The sequence below is a fragment of the Rhinolophus ferrumequinum genome, chromosome 18 (assembly GCF_004115265.2).
Source record: "Rhinolophus ferrumequinum isolate MPI-CBG mRhiFer1 chromosome 18, mRhiFer1_v1.p, whole genome shotgun sequence".
Lineage (NCBI taxonomy): Eukaryota > Metazoa > Chordata > Mammalia > Chiroptera > Rhinolophidae > Rhinolophus > Rhinolophus ferrumequinum.
In genome coordinates, this window is record NC_046301.1 from 25,412,935 (window position 1) to 25,432,393 (window position 19,459).

Below are 19,459 nucleotides of genomic sequence, written 5' to 3' on the forward strand. Positions count from 1 at the left end.
CAAATCAACCAAGGAGAAAATATACTCGTAGAATGAGTAGACGTGATTGGATTTATTTTTTTTTAAGATAGTTTTGTGGAGAATGAAGGAATTTAAAAAATGGTGGTAAAGCAAGAGGTTAAGAGAGATTAGATGTCCAGTTAAGTTAAGACTGCTAAAATTGCCTACCTCAATGTCAATTCTCCCCTCTCCTCCTTAGTAGGAGAATCCTACTTTAATTAGGATAGCCTTGTATCTAAGCTAACAGTCAGCTGTCTGAGACTCTCTGGCAGTTATGTATGTCTTTGGGACTAAGCTATGACTAATGAGATGTAAGTGAAAGTTTGGACGGAAAATCCAGGAAAAGTCCCTTAAAAGAAAGAAGGTACTCATTTTCCATTCTGTCTTTCCTCTTTTTTCCAGATTTCTACAGGACATGATGTTTGAACCATGAAGTAAACTTGAGGATAGAAGCCATTCATTAAGATAATGTCTTCCTGAATACACTGTGGGGACACATTCCTGTAGATATTTCTGTAAACAAGAAATGAGCTTCCATCTTATATAAGCCACATAGGTCAAACCGACTCCCAACTGATAAAAATACGTCCTAATATTCTTGTAATGAGAGACTCCTACATTTAAGGGGTGGTCTAAGAAAAAAATTGCCAGTTAAAAAGACTGACAAAGGTGCAACAGATGGGAGTGGTGTATCAGAAACAAGAGAAAATACAGATTGAAGAAGGACGGGGACAACAATAACAGATGATTCAAAGAGGTTAAACAGGAAGAGGCTTGAATACATGACATTAAATTTAGAACTACAAAGTTCTCGTTGATTTAAGAAGAGCAGTTTCAAGAGAGTGGTAACCAAATGAAAACAAAGTTAAAGTGGGCTTCCAAGTGAATAAGAGTCAGAGAAACTGAATTAATATTTAATTTCAGGAATAAGGGACATAGAGCAATAAGTTAAATTAGGTAAAATGGAAAAGATGTTCGGTGTCTGTTCTCACACCCAAACTGTAGCTCAATTATCATGATTCTACTATTGGTTACTGTTTATAATAATATTGGCTACTGATTTTTAAATTAAAAGAAGTTACCTATTCTTTGCTAAAAAACTCAAAGCCTTCGAAATAAATAAGGAATGGACCATCACATTCAAAGTCACTTTCATTTTGGGACCTGATTCTGTCCCCAATAGTGTGACATTCTGGACAATACAATTCTGTGTAGGCATGTGTGTGAGTGTCAATGGGGTGGGCATAGAGATAACATGGGACTCCGATGTCTAAAATAAATGAAACTTCTTTTAATTCTGAAGAAGTTCCTATCCAAGTATCCAAAGAGTTGAAGGTATATCACTTATTTGTACCCAGAATTTTTAACTGCACGTGAGGAAATGCAAGAATACTGGGGCTTCACGTGTGACTCACTGGCAAGCTCTTATGCTCACCTTCCCTCTGCTCCTTGGGTTCTGGTACTTAGTCCTAGCCCCCTTCCTCTTTTCCTCCCTCCCTCTCTTCTTTCTATCCTTCCGAGGAGAAAAGATCCAGTTACATTGGAATAGAAACTATGCAAGAGAAGGCAATGTACTGGGATCCCAATGTGCTTGGGATGTTTCAATACGTTTTCAAGGGTAAATGGCAAGTTGTTCTCACCAGAAGAGAATGTAAGTTAAAACCTGGAAGCAGGAGACAAGGTCACAAAAATCAAAGATGCAACTTAGATCAAAATAAAATACTGACCAATGTAAATGTGTTAAATGTATGCATGTAGTATAGATCATATTTAGTGAGATGCTTTCAAACAAACGTCTTTAATAACAACTAATGTATCACAGACTATACTTTATGATTGATACAAAATGAAGTGCAATGATTGCTGTGGGGATTATTTATCAATGTGTAAATGCCATCTGTTTGGGGAATACTTGTAAATATTGAAAAAATTTTAAATTCATTTTTTTCCAGGTATTTTTGAAAGAAATTGGTTAGACTCTGGGGGGAAAATTAAGTGTGCATTGTGGTCTTCATTGGAAGACTTAGGAATAGGTTTCTATTTCTATTAAGAAAAAAACATGCTTCCCCTGCCTTTCTGAATTTGCTTGCCAAGAGATAAAAATAGTTCGTAAATTCATCTACAAAAGCCAGCCATTGTTCATCTTAGTGCTTTGCAACTTAAATATTGGTTTAAAATCATTCAAATAGAATGGATAAAATAACTTATTTACTTTACAATGCCCTATGACTTTGAATGGTGTGGGAAGGGAAGTTCTGAAAACAACACCCTTAAGAACTGCAGAGAGGAGCTTTTATCTGCCTCTCTCGTCCTGGTGTACTGAATGTCCCTTGGTGTATCTTTATAGGAATTTTAAAACTCACAGAGCTATTTTAAAGATTACAAAAACCACCCATATAACTTTATTTTTTAAAGCACTAATATATCTCAGTTACATTTAACTACAGTACAAAGAATAATAAAATAGCACCTGGTAATTTTTTCGGTAATTTTTTTGTCTTCCTTGTTTTTCCTTCACTTCACTAGACAAACAAACAAAAACCCAAATGCTCTCACTTCCACTCTTTCAGCCTACTGGGTCACAAAGGGCCTGATTTTCATGCGAACAGCCCTGAGGGAATAATCTGCTCCTCTGAAGGGGCCCCAGATCACTCCATTTTCAATCTCATAAGGACTGTTATTCCTTGGGTCATAGAAGCCCCCAGGGTAATAGATGCCATTGAGGTTGGCCGCTTGGCAGTTGTTGTACCACCAGCCTCCTCCATAGACTTCCGCACAGTTCTCTTCCCACTGGTCTGCATCCCTGTCAAAGGTGCTGAACTGCATGCCAGCGTGAGAAGTGTACTCTGTCCCCTCCTCTACAGAACCCTGTATCAGAGCATCACCCGCAGTGCCCTCATAGGAGGAAACGTGCAGGGCATAGCCTTCTGCCTCTGAGCCTACCCTCAAGCGATATTCTGCGTAAACCTGGTTCCCAGCGCAGTCCTCTAATTCAATCCGAAGGACAGAGCCCCTCAGGGTTAGTAAGTGGATGTACTCGTTGCCTAGCCAGAATTCTCCTTCCCCCTTGTCATCCAGGCTGCCGAAACCTCTCTTGTAGTCTTGCCACGTCCGGTTAAAATTCAGTGATCCATTCATTCTTTGCTGGATCAAAAGCCATCCTCCCAAACCGGTCTCTTGATCGCAATAAACAGAAAAAATCTTACTGGATCCCGGTAGCTTGATATTGAATATGCCACTTTGGGCACCTGAAGGATGTGTTTGGAGGACATCATCACAGTCTAAAAAAAAAATTAAGCTGGTTGGAAGAAGTTACTGTCATCAACTTTACAAAGATAGGTATGGCCCAGATTAAATGAAGGCAGATTCTGGTTTCCTTTCCCTTCCTCTCCTTCCTTCCTTCCTCTCTTTCCTACCTTCCTTATTTCCTTCCTTCCTTTCTTCCTTCCTTCCTTCCTTCCTACTTTCCATCCCTCCTGCCTTCCTTCCCTCCATGAAGAAAGGATGCACTTAACACTGAAATGAAACGTATGCAAGTGATTGGCATTTACACCCACAAATTGCAAAGGGGATTTTCTTCAATGGATTTGGAATTTTACTTGCATGTACTGATTAATAATAAATAACCAGGAAAGATAACTAAGCATCCTTTGGTATTAATATAGCTTGTTTTTAACCTGATCTCAATTTTAACTGCGATGCACTCTAAAAATACGATCAATACATTGGGTGACAATTCCAACAACGCACATTTTGAAAGGTAAAAGAATTTGGTTAAACAAACTCAAAATCGAGTTTCAGAGGGATTCATTCATTCATTTAACATGCATTTATTGAATAGTGACCCTCTGCACTGTTAGGCATTTGAGAATACAGAGATGAGCACGATGAACGAAGTCCCTGCCCCCATGGAACTTACAGTCTTGCACAAAAAGAAACGAAAAAAAAAACCCTGTAATTTTAATAAAGCATGATAGAGGGCTCGGAAAGAAGTGCAAGGTGCTATGAGAGTACATTGCAAGAATAATGAACTTAGTCTAGGGGGTCAGGGAAGGCTTCCCCAAAGGAGAAGTGCCAATACCTCTGGCAGGGCGAGCTTTAGCACGACTTTTCTTGGTGGTTTGCGCTTCTCTGATGTCAAGATGTGCTTCACTTCCAGCCTCCTCTCCCATTCTATAGATCTTGCTTTCATATGTGGAGTCTCCTTTGCTGGAAGTCATGCTACTGGTTACAATTTTGCTGTGCCTTGAAGTTTTACCACTGGGAGGGAGCTCAGGTACACCATAGTGGTGAGAGCTGATGTCCCTTAAGTCTGTGTTCCTGTCAGATGCTGAGCCCATAGACTGGGTCCTACGGTCAGACTCCCTGAACTCAGAGAATGCTTTTCCAGTTGAGTCAAGGCCAAAGAAAGCAGCATCATCAGGGTGCCTACGACGGAAATCATCTAGGCTACCCTTGCCGGACAAAGTATGGAACGAGTCTAAATCAGGTATGCCACCACAGTCAGAACCATCTTCAGAAGTTACCACTTCTTTGGTCACTTGTTCGCGACCATCAGCACCTACAATAATCTTAGTAATGGTTTTAGAACATGAATGACGACTGGATGTTGGTCTACCAGAGATGACCTTCTCATCAGCAATCAGAAGTTCTTTACTTCCCTCAGAAGATACCAGTTTACCTGTTGGGTACTCTTTTTTTGTCCCTAGACTTGTGCTTCCTGAAACCTCTTCAAATGTGCCCCAGTCTGGGTTGGTAGGCCTGGTGTTTCCATGCCCTGAGCTCTCTGGCCTAAAACTTCCAGGCCCACCACCACCAGGTCTAGAGCTCCCAGGCTTCCGATTTCCAGTACTACCAGGTCCGGGGTTCCTGGGGTTTTCAGGTGCTGATCCTGTTCCGTGAGATGCAGAGTCTCCTCGAACATCTCCAGCAGGACCAGACTTCTCTAACACCATTTTGGTCTGCCGCAATTCCGTTAGTGTTTTCCACTCTGGAGAGGACTTCTGAAGCTGACTCTTGAACTCTCCGGGAACAAACGCCGAAGTGGGGTTCATTTTTAACACTGGTAAGTACTGCTTTTCTCTAGAGGGAAGTAAATCTTTGGCAATGACCTGTTCAAGTTGCTTCTGCTGATCTTCATAGTCCACTAGCTCTATCTCACGTGATATAGCCCTACTGCATGACCCTTTGCAAGATCGGATCTTAATATCAATGTCCACCTAGGGAGATGGAGAGAAAGATAAAGAAAAAAGGTACAGGTAAATAAATAAATGATGTCTATTGAGTTCTTAGTAGTTCATTTATTTATCTCTTGGACACTGTTTTCATTTCCTGGACTTGAAGACCTACCAACCAACGCTTTATTTTCTATTTATGTAGTGTCCTTAGTAGAAGAGATATTGGGGGTTGTAAGGTTAGTCAGGAGAAGCAATAGGAACTATTTGGATTTAACTTAGAACAAATCAAGAGTAAGTTGCTATTCCCTCTGAAAGGAAATACTAGTGAAGTGATCTCCTGTGAGATTGAGACTGAAGACTCAGAGGCATGGCAGTGTCAAAGCTTTGCATAGGACAAGAAAAGATTGAATACATGCTTTTGAAATAGACTATGTGCCCTGGGAAAATTCACTTACTGTCTATGAGCTTTTTTCTTCATCTATAGAGTGGGGTTCATAATACCTATACTGTAGGTAGACAATGGCTATATAACACTTTGCTCTATTGCCTTCCTTTCCCCTGCTATTCAAAAATAAGGAAATCTGGTGACAGAGCCACATACTTCCTTACCTCCAGTCGTTTCATATCTACCAGCTGATTCCTGACATTTTTCTGCAGAAGCTGGATATGCTGTACTTGTTCTGTGACTTTGCGCTTCAAGACCTCAATTCTGTTTCTCAGATCTTCTGACACTTGGCTATATATATTATCATTGTCTAAAATAGAAAATATGGATATTGAAGTAGCTGCTGAGTGATTTGCATGTAATAGCCAGCCAAAGAAGGAAACTTACTTATAATTATTCCCATTTTATATTGATAATAGTTTTGTCTATGGGTATTTAATTTGTGAGTTTTAAATCTAGGAGGCATTTGAATTTTGGTCAATGTTATATCCTGCAATCATCCACGATGTCAATTAAAGTGTCCTACTAGAAATTAGTAATCCAAATAAAGGCAGAGGAAGAAATATTTTTGTAATTTTAAAGGTGTATTTAGGAAATAAAATAATCAGTTTGATCACATTCCTATTATTTCATCACATCTTTTATCACGGGACTTGAATATGTTCTTAGATGTTTTAAATGAGGTTTTCTTCCTATCTATACATTTGAAATCGTTCCTAAGATTTTTTTTTGTGTCAACAGGATCATTCACTTTTCAGTTACTGTTGTACCGTTGATTTTAAATTAGTCAAGTGTCTCCTGAAGATCTAAAGCAGGGGTGTCCAAACTGAGGCCTGCCGGCCAGCTGCAATCCACAATCCATTGTTCATTGGCCCGCAGCAAATTCCAAAAATATATTGAGTTTACTTAAATAAACCAGTGAGGCAATACGTGCTTCACCTCGAGTGAGTGGCCCGGCTGTTTGTGTATTTTACCACATATGGCCCTTGGGAAAAAACGTTGAAAAAAGTTTGGACACCCCTGATCTAAAGGGTCAAATAAGTCTTCAGGAACTGGGGCCTCACTAAATTTGCTGCCCACGTCCAGAGCAAACCCAGTGTTTCCTGGTTCTAATGAGACCTAGCCCTTGTCCTGTGAGAAAGCTATAACATGGTTCTATATTTAAAATTTAAAAAACCCAAAAAACTATATAATCAGCTTAGTGGAGTCTGTGGGTTGAACTCTCAGTTCTATCACATGACAGCTTTGTGTCTTTATGCAAGTCCCTTGCCCTCTCAGTTTCTTCCTCTGTAACATAATATGTCTCCTGTGAAACAAAAATATCTACTCAAAAGGTTGGGCCCATCTTATTTTTAGTATACACTCTTCAAAAAGAAAACACTTTAATTCAGCTTTCAATCCAAAATTCTGTCTTACAGTGTGATCTTCAACAATTCTAAGATGATGTGTTTTTTTTACATTATTAAAATAACAAAATTACTAGCCCCTCCTTAAAAATTTAGGGATATCATAAAGGATGTGTCTCTACACTAAGTGCTTTGGAATAAAATTGCAGTTGCTATACGAAGATATTATATTTATTTAGGATTTTTGATGTTGTTTCTTCTGTTGTATACTATAAAGTCAAAGCATCAAATACGTAATACTTACGATTACCGCTGGCAAAATCCCCTCTCAAAATTTCCATTATATTTCTGGTCACTGAATTAGAGTCCTTATTGTTCTTCTGATATTCAAATAGTGAATTTTTGAGCTTATTTATTCTGTTTGTAAAATCTTGATTGACTTCATCGATCAACCCTTTCATCCTGCAGCCAGAAGGGCATTTTTGGTTCTGAAAGTGAAGAGAAAAAAATAATTACATTAAGGGTCTATCTCTTGGCTCCAGTACAATTTTAAAGGTTTCCTTGCCGCTCCCATTGCTTTCTTCCCCAATCTCTTCAGATTATCTATTGATTTAAAAGTCGTTTGAACGGGCTAATCAGCGATCATAAGGAAATTCTGGAAAGAGGGCCCATTTAACCATAAATTAGGCCCAGTGAAACCTTGAAGCCTAATAATCAGGTTCCTTGTATCCACCTGTACATGGAATTAAAAGCCAATCTCTTAATCCCACTAATGACCCAGAGATTTGAAAGTAATTTAAACAGTGCTCTCAGGACTACATTCCTTTCCATTTGCCTTCTTTAATTTGACGTGTAAGGAGCTATTTGATTTTTTTCCATTGAAAACGTTTCCTGTGACCTAAGTGGTCAGGCTGTGCACACTTCTAGCCCAGCAAGGAAGGATTGTGTCGTTCCCCAAGCCCACTGCTCACCCAGTCGTCATCAGAGCAGAAGGGCCAGTCTCTCTCTCTGCAGGCAGATTGCTGTCTTTCCCCAAGTCTGGGGCCACGCACACCTCCTCCTTCAGCTAGAAATTCACCTTCTTGGGTCTCTCCAGACTTTAAAGATTAACAGAAGAGAACAACATTAAGCAGGAAAAGAGACATTGACATGCTTGTCAAACTCAAAGAAGATGGCCTCTCCCAAAGATTAACAGCACCAGCTTTGGGGCCACTATAAACTTCAGGTTTCTTATCCTTTGGATGAATATCCTAATACCCATTTTATGAAGTTGTGAGAACTGAAAGAGATAAAGGGTACACATTTCTTAACCGAGTTTGACACTAAACAAGCATTGAGCAAATGGTAGGCCTTTTAAAGTCTCCATTATAAAAGAAAAATTATGTGAATCTACAAAATGAGTTAAAATTTACCTTTTAATTTTCATTGATATCTGGAGATAGAAAGATAATTGAAAAAAAATCAAAGAATCCTTTCTCCTATAATTCCTGTTTCAGTAGGAAAAAGCCTACACTATCTTTGCTTAAAGTCTGTCCTTTAAGTTTCTATGATGACCTTATGGGTTCATAATTTGAGCAAGTATATACTAAGAACACAAATGTGTCCAGTTCAGACTCAGAAAAGCTTTTTAGTTTGCTCACTCATGTAATGGTATCTTTTTAACTGAAATGAGGAAAAGTAAACTGAAAGAAAAAATAATGGTCTATGACTGACAACTCTTTTGAACACCTTACAATTAGATCTATTGTGATCTATGGGGTGAAATAAGATAAAAATATTCTTCCAACAAGATTTTATATTCTAATAAATCAATGTGGGTTTTAGATTTTGGCTATTTTTATTTTGTGCCACCAACTTACAAAGATTTTTGCTACGACTATTTTAATCTCAGAAAGTTTATTTTTATAATTAGTTAATATTTGTTGTCTCATTTAAAAAAAAAAACCAAATAAGAATAATACTAATTCTAGCAATCAAGAACAACTTATCTAAAGGAACAAGTATAATCTATTTGTCTAAGAAATAAAATTATAAATTCAAACATACTTCATAATTAAATGGCATAACAAAAAAAAACAAGCAAAAATTAAATTGTATTTATGCCAGTAACAGGGAGAAATAACTGAAAGTTATGCCTTATCCAAAATATCATCTTAGCAAATGATGTTAGTTTTATTTCCCTTAAAAATGTTTAGTTATTGTTTTATTATGAGAGAGAAAATTAAGTTAGAAGTTCTCTTTAGTTTTCTTCTGCTCTGGTATTAGGAATTATGAGTGGTGAAGGGAAAGAAATAAACTGAAATTATTCACAGACTGGATGTAACTGACTTTCTAAAACATATTTATCATGTTTTTATAAGATCAAAAACCTTATTGAATTAAGTTTCTCTTCTTTCCTGTAGGTTTCTGGAGTCAAACTTTAGGAATCATTGCAATAGTTAGTAATTAGCTTAAAAGAATACAATTGCTTCCCAAAAAAGCATATGGGTTTATCAGTTAATCTCTTCTGACTTTGCTATGTAATGTGTTTGCAAAGACAACTAATTTGCTTTTTATTTGTCTCAAAAGAAACACAAAAACAACCTTTCAGAAAAAACTGTATTAAACTACTGTTCTGCTTATTATGGGCAAATATCAAGAATTTTCAAAACTCTCACCATGCGAATGTTTTGTTCTGTTAGCTAGCATTAACTATCTCGAGGCTTTATAGCAACAAAGATGGCAAAGATTTTTTCCCTTAAAAAAAATGTTGTAAGACCGAGTTACAGATATTAAAACTTCCTCTGTGAATTTGTACACTTTGGTCCGGGTAAGTCTGCCCCTTAGGGTCATATTACCCTGTATTCTTGAGGTGTCAGGCCCATCTACAAACTGGCCTGCAGGGCCCAGAGCTTAGAAAGCTAACAGTGTATGAAGACATATATAAGACTGACTCAGACTGTCAAGCTCTTTGTGGAATAAACACTAGAGAGAAAGAAAAAAGAGAAAATAAAGAGGACCATACCCAAACTGTTCCCACCACACTCAGGACCAAGCAGAAGATCCTCATGGAAAACATCTTTTCTGTGGGTGGGACTGGCTCATGAGCAGCAATCCAGCTGCAAGAAAAGAGGATTGTGTCAACTCCCAGGTCCCATCCCATTTAAATCTGCAGGAGATGGGATTAATCATTACCGTTGTCCTGTTTAGATGGTCAACATTCACTCTACATTCCTTGCTCCTTCTCCAAGGTTGGTGTTCCAGAAGTTCTTGCTCAATTCGCCCACGCTTGTTTGCTTTCAATAAGTTGTTGCAAAGAAAGCAGCAGTTCGGGGAAGATCCCACATTCCAGGAACAAGGTGACTTTGGAAATCCAAAGGTGAACATAGGAGGACAGACCTAGACTTGCGTACCTGAAGGAATATGGAGAGAGGCTGAAGCAGGCTAGCAGTAGCCCACTTTAAAGCAGAGATTTGACAAATGACATTGCACTTTATGTAGGAATTATGGTTGGATGATCTGACTTTTAAAAAATGACTGTGTTGATAGTCTGCCCTTGATGAGCTTCTAAAAGCTTAACTTAAACGAATTATTTTCCTCTATCCAAAATGGTTATGACAGCAGCCCCTGGATCCAAGCATCCCAGCCACAATCCCAGCCACATCATTTGCCAGTTCTGTGCTTTTGAATGCACTGCTTTACCTCTTTATGCCTCAGATTCCTCATTTTTAAAATGGGGATAATGATAACTTACCACACGTTTTTATGAAGAATACATGAATTAAGCCTGTAAAGCCCTCAGAGTAATGATTGCCACATATTAAGTACAGTACTCAGTAAGTGTTAACAATTATTAGAGAACATAAAGTGCCATGAAAAACACCATTTCTCTCCTGTTTCTATGCCTTTGGACATGGTAATTTACTTTCTCTGCTCTTCATCGCCATAGCAAAACTTTTCTTGGCTAAGAATTGCCATCTTCAGCAAATAAAAACCCAGGATGCCCACTTAGATTTGAATTTCAGATAAACAACAAACACATTTTATTGTAAGTATGTCCCATGCAAAACTAAAACTTTTTTTTGTTGTTTTTGGTTTACCTGAAACGCCTGTTTCACTGGGCATACTGTAATTTGCCTATAAATTTTACCTTGCCTCCAATTCTGTTTCCTGTGTGAAGTCAATCCTGATTATAGTAATAGCTAATATTTATTGAGTATTTACTAAGTGCTGAGCACTTTGCCAGACACCTTACGTAGTATCTGACTTCATCTTTCCAAATAGAAACAATCTCTTGTTCTTCCATACTTCTTTAGGCCATGCACCATTTGCGCATTTAGCATTATTGGAGTGTTGTCCATCTCCTCCACTAGATCATAAACTTGAGAATTGACATATTTTATTGGTCTTTATATTCTCCCCAAAAGGTGTGGCCTCTCACTGAGCAAGAAAGCATAAGTGGGTTCCACTATAAATAAAATATACAGCCAGTCACTCTAAATATTTGCCATTTTGTAAACATACCTTAAAAATACAAACAAAACAAAACAAAACAAAAACTCTCAGCTTTCTTTTGAATGAGGTATTTGTCCTTTCCTGGAATACATCCCAGGGAAACAGAGGAACATTCTTTTCTTGACCAATTGACTTTAAATTTACTGAATTTTTAGAGCAGTTTACTTCCTAATCCATATGTTTAGATGTAACAACCATTTATAATATGTCTACTATTTGTCAGTCCTCATGCTATGTTCTTCAAATAGAAAGGTAAATAATGGACAATCTGGTACCTTCAACTTGCTTATAGTTGGTGAGGAAATCAAATACACTTGCAGCGAGGAAGTTAAACCTTATAGAATTGACATTTGTGTAGATTAAAATGATGAACATCTGAAATTTCATATGATTATATCTAATACAAAACAATGGGAAAATTTGCGAGGCATATTCAAAGAACAGAGAAGAGAGTGATATATCATTTCTGCATTGCTTTGCGTAAAATGTTCCTTAAGCGATCAGATTTAATTCAGGCCTACAAATGCAAGATGTTTTTGAGAAATACTTACTGTGTCTTTTAGCATAAAAATCTATATGAAACTGTACATTTATTATTGTTTTAATAACAAGGAGATAATGGTACTTGGACAGGAAATATTTTATTACAACAGTATTAAGTGCACATTGGAAAGTACTAAAATTAATGTCTAAATTTTGAAATGCCTGAATTATAAAAATGTAGGAGATTCTGGTACTTAAAATACCCTTTCCGGGCCTGTGCCTCAGGTTTTTACAACAGACACTGCCTCTAGAGGATTAACTGGATAATATTGGCAAGGCTACTTGCTTTGTCTGTCCGATTTTCTCTACTTGTCCTCTGCTTTTCAATGGTGTTGCAAAAAAGTTTGTTATTAACCATGTTGCTTACTGTGATAGGTGAGTAAATTGGTATGATGATCTAGGCAAGAATAATTAATGGGACTTTTATTTTTAGAACTCATCAATACCCTGATTCCAGATGGCTTTCCTGGAAGTTATAGCTGAAGAGAGAAAATGAGAATTTCCTAAAATACACAGAAATGATTCCGAAATGCACTTATGGAAGTGAGGAGGGAAAAAAAGAACTTTTCTTAACCTTGCTTCATGCTGTCACACTGTATTTCTCTTCAATCTCCTTATTCAGAAAAGAAAGCTACTTTATTTCTTATTATTGAATTGTCTCCAAATTAATGACTATGCAACTGAATAATTTTTTAGTGTTTTTTGGAATTAAATTCTATAATGTTCCAATGATATAATAATCATTCTTTTTTGTTGACTTTATATGTAATTTTCATAATCTTTTACTTAAGCACTTTTTTTTTTTAAAGATTTTATCGGGGAAGGGGAACAGGACTTTATTGGGGAACAGAGTGTACTTCCAGGACTTTTTTCCAAGTCAAGTTGTTGTCCTTTCAATCTTAGTTGTGGAGGGTGCTGTTCAACTTCAAGTTGTTGTCCTTTCAGTCTTAGTTGTGGAGGGCGCAGCTCAGCTCCAGGTCCAGTTGCCGTTTCTAGTTGCAGGGGGCACAGCCCACCATCCCTTGCGGGAGTCGAACCGGCAACCTTGTGGTTGAGAGGACGCGCTCCAACCAGATGAGCCATCCAGGAGCTCAGTGGCAGCTCAGCTCAAGGTGCCCTGTTCAATCTTAGTTGCAGGAGGCGGAACACACCATCCCTTGGGGGACTCGAGGAGTTGAACCGGCAACCTTGTGGTTGAGAGCCCACTGGCCCATGGGGGAATCGAACTGGCAGCCTTCGGAGTTAGGAGCATGGAGCTCCAACCGCCTGAGCCACCAGGCCGACTCTACTTAAGTACTTTTAATCAAGCTTCTATTAAGTAATTATGAGTGTGTGTGTATATGTGTATGTGATATGTGTGTGATATGTATATGTGTGAAAGAGAGTGATAGAGATAGATAGATAGATGATAGATAGATAGATAGATAGATAGATAGATAGATAGATGGATATGAAAGTGAGGTTCCTGAGTTTTCCCCACTCCTTTCTTTTCATTTTTAACTCTTATTGATTAAATAATTCAATTCTCAAGATAAATTAACTTTACCTATAATGTGCTTTACTAAGTTTTACTAGATTTATCCAATTTTTTACATTGAACATGCATTAAAGTATAAATGCTATTTTTGAAAAGTAAAACCATTATTTAGATGAATAATCAATTGATGTATTAATATGAACACCATGGATTCATTCTAACATCACACACTATAACATCCATTGAATTTGTCAAACTTCTCTGCTGGTTTCATGGTAGTTCTACTAAAGATTAGCAAACGGCTCTATCAATTGTCACCAATGTACGGAGATCTGGGGAAATGGCATCTGTAAGGTACTTAGGCTTTCCACAGTAAGGAATTACATGAAAAGTATGGGGCAATATAATTACCCAGATCCATTTAATTCTCTGATTCTTAGTGGAACCTATTTTTAATGGGCTGTTCTATAGTAAAACCAAAGCCACTGGCAGGAGACATTTGGGTAAAATTTTGCTTAGGTAAAATTCAACAAAAAGTTATTGAGAATAGTAGTGTAGAAACCCAAACTGAGGGACATTTTACAAAATACTTGATCAGTAATTTACTCATCTATACATTCAAGATCATGCAAAACAAGGAACGATTAAGAAACTTACCAAAGCTCACTAAGGAGATGAGACAACTAAATGCAATGCATACTGGATGGGATCCTGCAACAGAAAAAGGACACTAGTGTAAACACTGGTGAAATCTGAATAAAGTATGGAAGTTAGAATATAGTGACTATTAGAATTGATTTCTTAGTTTTGACAAATCATGGAAAAGTAAGATGCTAACAGAGGAAACTGGGAAACAGGTATAGGGAACTCTCTGAAGCATGTTTTAAAATTTTTCTGTAAATGAGAAAAGCAATAGAAAAATGAAAAGGTAATTTAAAAATAAGTGCGAAAAATTAATAACGTTTTAAAATTATATTTCCAAACTTTTATTTTGGATTCAAGTCTCATACAGAAATACCAATCTTAACAGCAAAAACCAATTCAGTTTTGTTTTTGTTTAATTTTTATCTCTGGGGCAATTTCATATGTGATCTCATTTGACCCTTATCACAGCTTTGTGAAGTAAGGAGGGCAGATTAGGAGGGAAAACATTTCCAGTCCAAGGTCGATGAATTGTTAAATTATATTTTTTTTAAGTCACACTTTAACTACTTGCTTCTGAGGATTTGAAAGAGGCCACTTTCATCACAGAGTGGAATCTGCCCTACTCTGTTTATTTAAGGGAGAGTCAACATTCAGATTTATCTAGGGAGGGCTCCCACCTACCTCAGATCACTTCATCTTTTGGAAGTTATCAGCAGACAAAAACCAAGGTGAGGACCTGAAAATGAGAACGAGGGCCAAAAATACTGGATTTTCATTTGGAGAAAACATTTTTGACCCAGTTGCAGACCCGATTAAATGTCATGATCCTGAATTTATCTGTTTGTAACTTCAAATATTTTCCAGTGAAATTGTGATGAACAAGAGCTGAAATTGTGCCAGCAAGCCCTCCCAAAAGGCTTTCAAAACTGATATAGCAGAGTGTTCTACAGGCCAGCCGTAAAACCTATTATTAATGTTCAGAATGGACAATGGCAACAGGACTATTTGGACCATAGCTCATATTTCGGAGGCCAATGACTACCTGTCTATCTTTAGTTTGCTCATTTTCCTTCTTAAAGGAAAAATATTAATTGTTATGTAGATTATTATGTGGGGACTGATAATGATTGTATACACTTTTATGAGATCAATTAATTCTCTGATAATTCCTCTGTCCCAACATTATTTGTGAAATCTCTCTCCCTGAAGAATTAATATCAAGGTTACACTCTCTGTAATGCAGTCAATTTAGATAGTAATTAAAAATAGACTTTTACAACCCACAAGCTTTGGAACCAAATGATATTCATTTTATAATCCTTGGGTTCCAAAGGAAATCAAAGAAAATTATAAAATTCTCAGATTGTAGATAGTGCCAAGTGAAAAAAGTCGTAAGTACAATGAAGACCTTAGCAGTGCTTCTCAAAATATTTGTGGTAAAGGATTAGTTTTATTAAATTTCTATCCAATCATAGGCCTATTAGATTAAAAAATGAAATTAAAATAATTACCAGAAAAATGTAATTTGTAATAGAAATGATACAAAATATAAGCCCAATTTTTTATTATTAGATTCCAAAGACATAAAATTGCATTTTATGTAATTTAAATGTAACCAGAGCAAATGTAATTTAGGAAAAATGTTCCTATATGATTATTTTCATTTTTTTAACTTATTTTAACACAGACCAGCAACAAAGAATTTGGGGACCAGCATTCTGAGTAACATTGATTTATTGCACGATGCTCTTTACATATAATTTAAAAATGCATAGCTCAAAAGAAAAATCCATGATTTATAAGAATGCATACAAATAAAGAAACACACATCAACTCTTTTGGAATGATTGTTTATTATGGGGATAAAGGGAAGAAAATGAAGTTTAAATAAAAAAGAATTAATCAATCAAGAAAGTGACGGAGCACAGATAAATGGGAATGGTGTACCAGGAGTCTGGCTAATTCAATTTCACACACCCAAAAGGTAAATGAAACAGTCTTTTCTACACTCTTGGTCTCTTTATCACTAACTCATCTTATTATCATTAAGTCTTTTTTTCCTCTTCTTTTTTGAGCTACATCAAACCAATAAGAAATAATCAGGTAGATATATTTTCCCCAGGATTAAATGTGTCCTATGTTTTTCAGTCTTATCACCTGCATAATAAACCAAAGATATCTAATGTAAATACCTTGGCTAATTTACACTGGTTAGAATTGGAGTCAAAGAATTTTAGATCTCATAAAGATCTCAAATATGTTGTCTATATTTGTGCTTCTGCATTTTCCACTCATTTTCAAACCAACCACAAATTTGAAACATAGTCTTTAAGATATAACTACTAAACATAAGGAGAACTGAAAAAATCTATTGCACTTCAGAGGTATATTTACAAATCTTGTTATTTGTCCCATAAATGATTACTTCTGTCTACCAATTAAAAAATTCTGCCCTAGAGTAAAATGAGATCTTCTTATATAGAAAAGGGATTTTACATTTCATCAGTTTCAGCGAAGGAATGAAATGCCTTTCATAACATAAGAATAAATAACAATGTAAGGATTGGAGCCCCGAGGTATTTAATCAGGTCACTGGGTATTTTCCCCAAGTCCCCAGAGGAAGAGAATTTTTTGTGCCAGCTATACATCTGTACCACTACCCTCCTTTTTGGAAACTACCCTCTGTAGGTTTTTCAAACTGTGTGACCATGCATATCGCTTTGTACTTAGCTTGCCAATTTTGCAGTTACCTGAGTTTTTTTATGCCCAGGAAAGTAAAGGGAAGGGTTGAGCAATAGTTACCTGTGATTTGAGCTGTGAAGAAAAATAATCAGTATCTATGAGGCCCCCAACTCTTTGTATCATTTAGTTCTTTTTTTAAAAAAAAAAATGTGTGTGTGTGTGTCTGTGTGTGTGTGTGTATATTAAAGATTTTATTGGGGAAGGGGAACAGGACTTTATTGGGGAACAGTGTGTACTTCCAGGACTTTTTTCCAAGTCAAGTTGTCCTTTCAATCTTAGTTGTGGAGTGTGCCGTTCAGCTTCAAGTTTTTGTCCTTTTAGTCTTAGTTGCGGAGGGTGCAGCTCAGCTCCAGGTCCAGTTGCTGTTTCTAGTTGCAGGGGGTGCAGCCCACCATCCCTTGCAGGACTCGAGGAGTTGAACCGGCAACTTTGTGGTTGACAGCCCACTGGCCCATGTGGGAATCGAACAGGCAGCCTTCGGAATTAGGAGCACGGAGCTCCAAGTGCCTGAGCCACCGGCCCTGTATCACTTAGTTCTTAAACGAACTAGCCCTTCAGTGTTCACCACTTAATAACTAAACAAATAGAATTTTGAAGTTCATGTTTTTTTCTACCTCATAGGTTTTAAAATTAATTACAAAATTAATACATATTCATTACAATAAGTCAAACATACAGAGGTGTACAAAGAGAGAGTTGGAAGCCCCTCCCTACCAATCAGCGCTGGGTGACACAACATGCAGACCGAATGGGTATTGGGACACCCGCAAACAGAGAGGGTTCCAAAGTGTTTTTGAATGAATATTATATTGATTTTTCAGAAGGACCATTTGACAAATGACCATGGGAAACACCAGAAACTTTTGGAATTCTTTATATTTATTTTGTGTTTAGTATTTTCGTTAAATTTTACATTACAGATTGGTTGTGGGAGAACAAATATATATAAACAATGCATGTATGTCATGCATAAAATACACATGATTGTATTTTATTCGAAATGTATATGCATATATATTTTTTATATTATTATTGTAGAATTGGTTTATCTTAAAATTTCACTTCTTACTTTGGAAATGTTTCCACATTCATACTGAGACATAATGATTATGTAACCATTGCTTTCTATTCCATCGAACTAATAAACCACCTTGCTTATCAATTCTTCCAATGTTAAATAATTTCTAAATTTGCCTCTGTCATTAAATATGTGGCTATATTTATATTTCTGTACATAGCTATTTTCTTTTTCAAAAATAATTTTCTTGGGATAAATCACTGGTGTGATATTATTGCATCAAAACTTAATATTTATATAACTCTTCCTATGACCAAATTGCTCAGCTAAAGGACTTTGTAGATTCACAAAGGGTCGACTGTATGTATTCTGCGTTTAGAAGTAGTTTGAACCATGACCCAGTGGGAGCAGGCAAGGTCAGAGGCATGATGGAGGGCAAGAAAGAAGTGATTGCCATTGTGCTGGCAAGAGCTGTTGTATATCCCAAGCAAAATGTGGCAGTGTGTATAGAAAAAGAAATGAATATAATAAACATTTAGGAGGTGGATTTGACAGATTTGATGATATGGGGCGTGAAGAATAAGGAAGGCTGGAGGATGAGTCACTGGTTTTTTTGGAACTTGAGAACTGGATGGACTGAGCAGAGGAGAGCGGAGGACAGAACTACATATATTCCCAATACCCAGCACGGTGGCCAGTACAATGAAGGAATTCATTCATTAAATGCTTGTTGAATGAATGCTTTATGCATGCATGAATGAGTGTTGCAAACAATGAATCAATGTTCCTATTTCCCAAAGCCCCACAAGTACTTGGTTGTATATCTAGAAGTTGACTTGCTCTTTTTATCTCAATTGGATACTTTAAAATCAGGACTCATGAGAACAAAGAAATGAGAGAATTAAGAAAGAAATTATAGAAGAGAAGAGAATCTAAAGCCAAAGCTCAGGATTTCAGAACAACCTGATCCTCCCCCCAGAGATTTGGTTAATTACGTTACATGGTCAACCTTATGCCGCCAATTTATATAGACTTAGCTATTCCTTACAGAAAGTTGGTGCTCCCTGATCTCTGGCTGATAAAAACTCTGTATCCCTGGATCAGAATGAAGTAATGGCTCTATTCTGCTAACCTTGTTGTTTACCAGTGAGGGAGTGAGCAGATGATTCCCTAAAGCTCTCTGCCCTGAATTGCTGTCCGTTCAGAGAATCCACATCTGGCCACAGGGGTCTGGAGTCAAAAGGCTTTGCTGGGAGAATCCCCAAAGCCTTTGTCTCCAGCTGCACTTTGGGTACCATGAACATTAGTTATGTTATTGTGACTTGTATTTATGTTTTTATTTCAAATTTTGTCACCTTGGGTTACTGTATTTTCTTGTGTTTGTCTTATATGCTCTGGATGGCAAAATCCATGATTTCTATTTCTCTCATTAGAAATAGAAATACTCCCCTAGAGGCAGGTACAATATGTAGCATAAAGCAAGGACTCAGAAACTACTGATAATTGCCCAACTGTAATTACTAACTAGAAGGAAAGTGATGATTTTTAATGGTCAATAAAATGTGCCAGGTA

At 36.9% G+C, this 19,459-nt stretch overlaps 1 protein-coding gene across 1 annotated transcript; it reads right to left on the bottom strand.

The window, feature by feature from the left end:
- Window positions 1-1,269: 1,269 nt before the first annotated feature.
- Window positions 1,270-10,099, bottom strand: FGA (fibrinogen alpha chain). The gene is made up of 6 exons (XM_033135221.1): window positions 9,973-10,099; window positions 7,940-8,065; window positions 7,273-7,456; window positions 5,787-5,932; window positions 4,082-5,219; window positions 1,270-3,281 (listed from the first exon to the last, which is right to left on the bottom strand). The coding sequence occupies exons 1-6, from the start codon at window positions 10,024-10,026 to the stop codon at window positions 2,572-2,574; spliced, it is 2,358 nt and encodes a 785-aa protein (XP_032991112.1). The 5' UTR covers window positions 10,027-10,099; the 3' UTR covers window positions 1,270-2,571.
- Window positions 10,100-19,459: the final 9,360 nt, after the last annotated feature.

Coding starts and splice junctions, on each gene's coding strand:
- FGA (XM_033135221.1), bottom strand. CDS start 10,026: ATGTTTTCCATGAGGATCTTCTGCTTGGTCCTGAGTGTGGTGGGAACA. Junction 8,066..9,972: donor GTGTGGTGGGAACAGTTTGG/GTATGGTCCTCT, acceptor TAATCTTTAAAG/TCTGGAGAGACCCAAGAAGG. Junction 5,933..7,272: donor GGATTTTGCCAGCGGTAATC/GTAAGTATTACG, acceptor TTTCTATTTTAG/ACAATGATAATATATATAGC.